The 9,349-nt window shown below is 39.0% G+C and overlaps 1 protein-coding gene across 8 annotated transcripts in view; it reads right to left on the reverse strand.

Annotated features, from left to right (window-relative positions):
• Positions 1–683: 683 nt before the first annotated feature.
• The window catches only part of GHR (growth hormone receptor), a 257,534-nt gene continuing 248,868 nt past the window's right edge, over positions 684–9,349 (reverse strand). For all 8 annotated transcript variants that reach the window (XM_073890948.1, XM_073890949.1, XM_073890947.1 and 5 more), the window contains 3 exons: positions 8,814–8,904; positions 4,022–4,091; positions 684–3,705 (listed from right to left, as the gene is read on the reverse strand). In XM_073890948.1, the coding sequence (XP_073747049.1) occupies positions 2,734–3,705; positions 4,022–4,091; positions 8,814–8,904 (1,133 nt within the window). In that variant the 3' untranslated portion in view covers positions 684–2,733. The remainder of the gene's footprint in view (positions 3,706–4,021; positions 4,092–8,813; positions 8,905–9,349) is intronic.

Below are 9,349 nucleotides of genomic sequence, written 5' to 3' on the forward strand. Positions count from 1 at the left end.
TCAACTTGCTGCAGCAACAAATAATTGTTCTGTGGGCTTCTCAATGCTGTCACAGACTTTTGCTTCTCAGGACCCAGCGCTTGCACAAGAGACTGCTGTTTATTAGGTAACCCGCCTGGAGCCTGTCTCCTGAGGAGGAATCCGCTTCACGGCTTTCCTGCTCCCTCAGGCTCCTACACAGCCTACCCGCCCAGCCTCCCCACACAGGCCCGACTTACATGCTTCCCGTGATGACAAGTAGTCTGACAGACCGACTGGTGCTCATGTGTGCACGGTTCGGGAGGAGCTGCTTTCCCTCCTCCCAGGCAACATGCTCCAGCTAGAAATGTCGCTTAAAGACAACGCTCGAGACGTTTTTCTCCTCATGGGCCCCGCTCTCCATGTCACACAAGCTATGACGCATCCACAACATGGCTCTAAGAGCCTCCGCCCATGGGGTGTTGCAGCCTGAGGAGAAGGCACAGTCCAGGCAAGCCAGAATAATATTTTTGAGCTGGGCTCCTGTTTCCTCAAAAAAGAGAGGTAGGGAGCTGCCAGCACATCGCAAAAATCTCCACATCCCTTGCCAATGTGTTGAAGCCAATTGTGCCAAGCTCCCCTTCCAGTGAGAACTGAAGGGTCTGTGGTCTGGTTGAGGGCGCCTTTCATGTGGGTGTTTGACAAGAGAAGCATGCCACGACGAATCCAAGAAAATAAATTTATTAAACTTTGAAGGAAAAAATCCACAGACATAAGGAAAGTTAAATATAAACTGCAGGACACAACTAGTCATACTAGTGAATAATGGCTTGTGTGGCCAGCAAAGTACCAAAATGACATTCTGAGACTGATTGAGGTATTTAGCTATTTTTGGCTATAGAAATTGTTGTCAGCCTATTGTGAAATAGTAAGATAGTTTTCCCAAGCACACAGTTTTAAGTTGAATTAGGTTCTACATTGATGAAATTGTATATGAAACTAAATTATGTAGCTCTTAGAGAAAACCATAGCAGCAAGGTAGCAGAAAACCTATTAAACACCTATTACAAAGTAACATGTTGAACTTGGAACACCCAGTTCTAGCTTTTCACTGTCCTTCCTGCAAGAAAGAGGGAATTTAAAATTACCAACCATTAAGCTGTTTCCTAAACAGGTCTGAGCTAAATGGCAATTACTATTTAAGTTACAGCTAACTTTAAAGTTTCATTAAATGTAAAAAAAAAAAAAATACTTAAAGTGAGAAGCATTCTTCAGTGAGATGAGATTCTTCTCCTTTGACAAACCTTTTGGGGAACAATCCCAACACTCCTAAGAATGGTGCTGAGGTTACTAAGGGATTGAACAATAATTTATACATCATTTCAGGCCCCTTCTTTTCCTTCTGACTACCCGCTTTGAGGCCAAGCCACTCAGAGGGGAAATAAAAAATGAGGAGACTTCTTCGTTTGTTACTTTAAATAAACCCGAGAAAGGGTTTGGTGAGGAAGAAAGTTTCCGCTATGGGTTTAAGAAAATTTTGACTTCTCTGTGCGGATTTAAAATCTTGTTCCTTCTGTTTCTTGTTACCAGGAAGAGTGGGTATATGTCTGGCTATCGGCTGTGAAACAAAAACCTGTTTCTTGAACTTTTTATTCCATGATCTGGCTGAACTTCACTTCGACCTGCTTCAACTTACAAAATGCTTCTTGTACTTTATTCCCTTCTTCGGTAATCATGTAATAAAATCAAGTCATGTCTGAAGAGATGCTACTGCAGAGGTTCTGGGGCCTACCTCTCACGATCTGCCTGCACTAAAAACTCACTCCCCGCACAACAGGAGCACCCAAGCAGCCTGCCCACAGGGCCTGGCTATCCTTTCTACCTCTCCTACTATGGAGCTCTCTGACATGAACCAAAATTCAGGTAAGAAAGAGTTTTTTGTCTGACTGTTTTGGTTCACGACAAGTTGACCTGTGCATCCATCTGGAAGTTTTTTCAATTAACAAATATTTGAAAAAAAAATTTAAATAAGATGAGCCTGTTCCAGTAATGCAGGTAACTACAATCATTTTAGAACTGTTTAAGGAGTTTGGGGAGGTATAAAAAGGGCCTGGTAAAAAACTAACCTGCTTATTTGTTTTTCTTTAGGTGTACCGACCAAAGCAGTAAACCAGCTTTAGACTGTAGTCGCTACATTCTTTAGATGGGTCTGCATGAACTACAGTACACAGTGTGTAGTGTGATATAAAATAGCCGTGCTTGAAGTGTAAATTATTAAAAATATCTTTATAAATTTTATGTCAAAATAAATGTTTTACATATCCAAACTATTTTTTGCCGTCCTACCTATAATTTTAGTTCCCAATTATTAAAAAAAAATTAGCCTGTGCTCTGATTTGCATTCCATTTTCCTGAACTGCAAAAGCCACCTGATTTTTCGCTTTTTCAAAAAGCATGATTTACTATACATTAAAAATAGCCATTCAATGCTTAGTATCACAAAATTAACACCCACATTAACAAGACAATCAGTGCCACTAAACAGTCTTTGAGACAATTCTTTAAAATATTTACAATTCACAATAGGAATATCTATCTGCTTAGGCCTTCTTCTTCTTTTTTTTAATATTCTGTTTCAACAGTTCAGGAAAAGGCATTTAGAATCTACCCCCTCATCGCCCCCAGAAAAGTTTAAACATTGTTTTGGTTTAAGCATTCAGGCCCTAGCCAACTCTTTACCATTAAATACGCAGCTTGTGGGAAATCCAAGAAAGGCTACGGCATGATTTTGTTCAGTTGGTCTGTGCTCACGTAGCCGCACGATGAGAGAAACTCTTTGTCAGGCAAGGGCAAGGCAGTCGCATTGAGCACGAGGCCCCGTGGAGACTGAACGATGTGAATGGAGGTGTAGTCCGGGACGGGCATCCCCGAGCTCGGAGCCCGCTCTGCGGTCCCAGACCGGCCAGTGGTAGTGGTAAGGCTTTCTGTGGTGATGTACATGTCTTCCTGGTTAAAGCTTGGCTCTACACGCGATTCAACCTCGACGTGAGGGGCCACAGTGATGCACTTTTTGGCATCGGCCTCGCAGAAGTAGGCGCTGTCCATGATGAAGTTTGCTTGGCAGAGTGAGACCACTTCCGGAGGCCTGTCACACGGGGATATCCCTGCCTTATTCTTTTGGCCTGGGGAAAGGACCACACTCCCGGCTGGAGTAATGTCGCTTACCTGGGCATAAAAGTCAATGTTTGCCAGTGAACTCGGGTTGCTCAGCTGAGGATGGGCAGCTTGATGAGTTGACTCAGTTCCACTAATCAGAAGTGGTCTTGGTTTGTTTTCCTTTGCCAGGATAACACTGGGCTGCTGAGTGGTAGGGGCAGTATCAGTAGAGGGTAAGTTATTTTGATTCTTCTGGTCAAGGCACAAGAGATCTACTTCCCCTTTTAACCTCTGTGGCTGAGGAACCTCTGAAGTACCATCACACACATCACTGGCATTGAAATCAGTCTCCAGAATGTCAGGCTCATAACAGCTGGTACGTCCAGAGTCATCATCCTTTGCCCCGAGGATGTTAAGTGATTTCTCATGGTCGTTGCTGAGAAGTCTGTCTGTGTCTGATCCTTCAGTCTTTTCGTCTGGGTCATCAATATCCAATTCAATGAATTCAACCCAAGAGTCATCGTTGTAGAATTCAGGTTTATAGTTGTCATGAATGGCTAAGATTGTGTTCACCTCTTCTAATTTTCCTTCCTAGAAAGCAGAAAGAAAATGAAATCTATGAAAAGAAACTCACAGTGATTAAAGGATTTGGCAAATAACACTCAGAGACTAAAATTACAGTTACAATAAGACCAATAGTAACAAAACCATATAATAAAAAACACATTAGTTTAGAACTTTTAAATTCTCCTAATTTTAAGATAAGTTATTTTGAAACACTTTCCTCCAGAGGGGTTAAAAAATGGAACGTGATACATATAGCTTGCAAAAGCTCTCAACAGAAGACAATGGTCTTTAGGTAGCATTTGATTAGTGTTATCTGTCACTTAGATAATTTATTAAGTACCTTGAGGAGATCTGGATCAATTCCTTTAATCTTTGGAACTGGAACTGGGGGAAGAATCAGCATCTTAATCCTTGAAAACAAATGAAATTTTGGTTTGACATATCTGCAAAATTATACATTCTCTTATTTCAAAAGATAGGAATAAAATATTGGTGGCACTATTACTGATTTCAAATATTCTGGTGCTCCATATATGTAGAATATGAGAAAGAAAATATTAAGTAGTAAATGATAAGGAAAAACTATAGAAGAAAAAAAACAAAAATCAACAACAAAAAAAGGCCCTCATGTGAAGTCAATTTAAATAAAACATGGTTTCCTAAAATCTTTTTTCCCTTATGTCTTTATTGAGAGCCAGCATTAGTATTTGGGAATGAGAAATTTGATTCTATCTAAGGCCAATTTCTATTTCGTCTATAAGGATGGTAATTTTAATGTACATCTTGTCAGTAATTTGCTGAGAAGGGGAAGTAAGAAAAGAAAAAGAAAGAAAGAAAGAAAGAAAGAAAGAAAAAGAAAGAAAGAAAGAGCCAATTCACATGAAGTCAAAATTATTTGCACCCTCAAAAAAGGATGGACTAAGCTAAGTTTGCACCACATGGCTCACATTAATTATAAAATTATCTAAGATGATCTCATAAACCAGGTGTCATTGCAGGGTTCATTACATTTGGGAAAGACTAGATTAGAACTAGTTCTAACTGATCAATATGAATCTATATATCCAATTCTATGATGCACTTAAAATTTCTGTTCTAAATATTTAAATTATTATTTTTTAAAGATTTTATTTATTTATTTGACAGAGAGAGAGAGAGCACAAGCAGGGGGAATGGCAGGCAGAGGGAGAGGGAGAAACAGACTCCCTGCTGAGCAGAGAGCCCGCTGTGGGGCTCGATCCCAGGACCCTGGGATCATGACCTGAGCCGAAGGCAGACGCTTAACCAACTGAGCCACCCAGGTGCCCCTTTAAATTATTTTTTGACCATAATTCATTTCAATGTCTATTCTGCCTGTCTTGCACTTTATCGTATCCCTAGCACTTGGAACAATTCCTGGCACATAGAAGGTATTCAATAAACACTTCTTGAATAAATCTGAATACCACATTTATCTAGTTCGTTAATAGTCTAACTAGAATTTACGTCTTAAAATTAACATTGTAGCTCTGGAAAAAAGCTCAGAGATTAGCTATTCCATTCAACTCATTTATTGTTTTAAAAGACCCTACCAGTCAGAGATGCCACTGTTGGGCAGGGATGATAAAACTGCTTTTGGGACATTAGCTGATATTCCACTTAATGTGAATAGACAGTCTAGGGAACCCATTCTCTAAATATTTCTATTTGCCTTTTTACCTAACCAAGGAATAAGCCAAATTCTGTTTTTTAAACTGCTGTAAGTAGCTCTCTACTAGGTTTACTTAGTGGGGCAAGTGTTAAAACAAATTTGTACCAATGTATAGAAGATATAGGAAAAACACAAATTATTAATAATAACTGCTACCATTTTTTTGAATGCCTCTGATAAACCAGACTCCATAAGATATATTTTGCACTAACCTGTGGGCTGGCAAAAAATGGCCTGAAGGCCAAATCTGGTCTGCTCTCTGTTTTTGTAAATAAAGTTTTATTGGAACACAGTCATATTCATTAGTTTACACATTGTTATGACTGCCTTCATGCCATGGTGGCAGAGCTGAGGAGTTGTGACCGAGACTGCATGGCCCCAGAAGCCTAAAAATTTACTCTCTGGCCCTTTAATATAACAAGTTTGCCAACCATACACTACACATTTAATTCTTATAACTAGTAGGGAGGCAGGTAACATGATCTGTGGAAAGGTTTAGAGATTTAAGGAATGTATTCAAATCATACGCTAATTTTTGGCACAGCTGGGCTCAAATCCAAAGTACCTAACTCCAAACCCCAGGCCCTTTGCCTTCTGTCATCCTGCTGTGTTATTTGGCCCTGCATCTCTAAATGAATATTTTAAATGTCAAAAACATAGAAAAACACAACACAATTGTAATGACAGGAAGCAAAGATTCCCGAATGTCTGATGCTTGACTTTGTTATGTGTGCCTCTCGCTTTTGCAGAGGATGATGCATTGAGGTACATGCTAGCTATCTGGGCGTTATGGCGGGTTTCATGCCAGGATGATGGGCCTCACAGCCTTTAGGGCCCAAGCGGGTCACACAAATGAATGAAGCAGGCTTGTTGCAAAGTCATCCCGAATGGAATGGCTGGTCCTCTGTTTCAGCACAGGTTGCCACGCAACTGAGTTTCACTAGATCTTTCAGTTGGTAAAGATCCCCCTGGAAATCTGGATTTTTGTGTGGAAATTCCCTAGCATGTAAACATTTTGTAGCAAATCCATATAACATAAATTAATGACACATTAGGATCTAGCAGGCTGAGTCTGGCTTTCGGGTGGCCAGTTTGCCACTTCTGTTTTAGGCTGATCCAGTTCTTTCTTTCCTGGTTAGTAACAGCTCAAAGGCTGGGATGTCGTATGGTGAGAATGACTGAAAATAGAGTATGGATAACCTGGCATGAAAGTCTGACTCTGCTGTCATTTTATTCAAACCCAAATTACATTATAAATCTTGCTACAGCTGATTCTTAATGATCTGGAAAGGGAAAAGTGGCACAGACTCAACACTTCAAACAACAGGCAGGACCTGAAGCCCTTTTGAGCCCTAACGTTCTGGGGAAGGCTGGCCTAAGTACCTTTTTCTTTGGAGGATCATTTTAATGATTAGCACTTTGTGTTCTTTCCACACCTGCTGACAACTGTTTTCTCCCATTTCCTACTCTCCTTGGAACATGGAAATTGAGACCATGACAAGGGTTTTTATTGGCAAATGAAAGAACAAAACTAATTCTTTTCTACAAAGAGCTTAATTTAGTACAGGAAATTTGACAGTACAATAAAGATTTCAGAACAATTTTACAATTCAGTAATTCTGACTATGCGTCAAAGTTAAGAACTTCATTATCCTTAGGGAACACTCTTTTATACACAGGTTAAGATATTTTCTTTAAAATCCTCTTTGTTGAGTGAATTATTTTTTCTTTGAAATATTGTTAGCTAATATAATTAAACAACATAGCAAATTTACATGGACTTCACAATGACTCAAAATTGACAGCTAATGTTAAGAGTGAATTACTTTATATACATAGTGGGTCTATCTACTGTAGTTACATATAAATTAGCCCATCAACTGTACAGATCAAAACATTCAAATTAATCAACAATTTGGCTCCTCTGTTGTTGGCATTACTTAAATATATAAATTACTTAAGAGTCTATAAATGTGTTTACTATTTTTACCCCAAACAATTGAAACTGTATTGTCTTGCTTTATAATACTTGTGCTTATAAAAAATTGTTGCTAAAAAGCCAGATGCAGGGGCGCCTGGGTGGCTCAGTTGGTTAAGCAACTGCCTTCTGCTCAGGTCATGATCCCAGGGTCCTGAGATTGAGCCCCAAGTCGGGCTCCCTGCTCATCAGGGAGCCTGCTTCTCCCTCTCTCTCTGCCGGTCCCTCTCCCTGCTTGTGCTCTCTCTCTCTGTCAAATAAATAAATAAATAAATCTATAAAATAAAATAAAATAAAATAAAAAGCTAGATGCAAAATGAAATTCTGCAGAATGAATTTTGCTTTCCCATTGGTTTACATTATAGAACTGGAGATGTAACTCTAATTAAAAAGCTTTTGCAATGTATTCACATAGATCCTGTTTTGATTTGCAGATGCCTCTTGGCTTCAGGTGGAGAAAGTGTCTACAGTTCTAGCTAGGGTGACCCACCATCTTGGTTTGTCTGGAACTGAGGAGTTTTCCAGGACACAGGACTTTCAATGCTCAAACCAGGAACGTTCCAGGCAAACTGGGAGTGTTAGTCACCCTTGTTCTAGGAGAAGGGGCAGGATGAACCCATGGGACTTAAAAAATACTCTAAATGTAAAAAATTTGCAAATGATACTGATAACTTTTCCTATATTTTGTATTACAATTTCCTGTAGTCTGTGTGGAATTTCTTTCAGGAAGAAAAACAGAGTGATAACTCATACAGCTCAAGGGAAATTTAAGGGTCATATACTCCAACATGCTTTTATTACCCATGAGAACATGCAGCCCAGAGAGGTTAAGGGACTCAAACAAGATCAAACAGCAGTGGCAGAATAACTGGGACCTGAGTCTTGGGACACCAAGAGAATACAGAAGAGAATCTCTTTAGAGATTAGAAAGAATTTTAACTGTGTTTACAAATGTGGGTAATTTGTAATAATTTAAATAAAACCCAGATTTACTTGAAAACGCCATCCTATGAAGTCTAAAATGGTTTTATTCGATTGAATTATCTAGGTGGCTTTCGTTTGCCACTTACATTTGCTGTCTATTAGAACTGTGTCAAACTTAGCTAAAGGTTCAGTGCCATCTCGTTGTTGTAGAATGAATGGGCCAGTGCCTTTAGGACTTAGAAGAGATCAAGGGGCAGCTCTGAGATGACAGTTTTGTTAAGGAGATGCCGACCACAAGGTGTGTGGCCACTAGCCTCAGCCTCCTAATGTCCTACACAACTTCCCAGATAGAACAGACACCCAGGAATTCTCTATGATGAGCACAACAAAGCGGTACGTGTATAACTAGTGATACCATTTTACTGCATTAATTAAAATTTTCACTCATGATTTGCAAAAGAAATATCAAATAACAAGTGGAAACACATTTGAAAATCTGAACACTGGCAGAAACATCTAAATAGACTTTTTCACACCTACCTTTGCTGTTTAGAAAATATGAATAAAAATAATATCATCGTTAGCCCAAATATTCCAAAGATAATAATTAGGAACCATGGAAACTGGAAATCTGAAACACACAAGAATATTATCTCACTCATAGGATTAGGAATAGTTGACTTTTACATTTCACTTTCCTTTTTCACATAAAAAAATATTTCTTAATTTGTATTCATCTAGTAAAGTCAGTGATTTCTCTTGATAACCACCAAAACAGAATGTAATGATGTAGGAGTATTTTCTGTTTCATGAATGTTTCTGTCCACTTCAAATTTTTTCACATATGAAAAAAGAATCAAAATGAAGAAAAAGCAAACAGTTTAAGCACAATCCATGTTTATATAAAAAGTCCACAACAACTGTTTTAAGCACCTTATGTGTTCAGGGTGTATCATTAGAGATTTAGCTCTAGAAAAAAATGCTGTTTGTCAATTTACTACTTTACCCAAATGATGTCCACTTGGTCCGTCCTTCCTTCCTTCCTTCCTTCCTTCCTTCCTTCCTTCCTTCCTTCC

The sequence above is a fragment of the Callorhinus ursinus genome, unplaced genomic scaffold (assembly GCF_003265705.2).
Source record: "Callorhinus ursinus isolate GAN/ISIS: 27379988/994484 unplaced genomic scaffold, GSC_fseal_2.0 scaffold3, whole genome shotgun sequence".
NCBI lineage: Eukaryota > Metazoa > Chordata > Mammalia > Carnivora > Otariidae > Callorhinus > Callorhinus ursinus.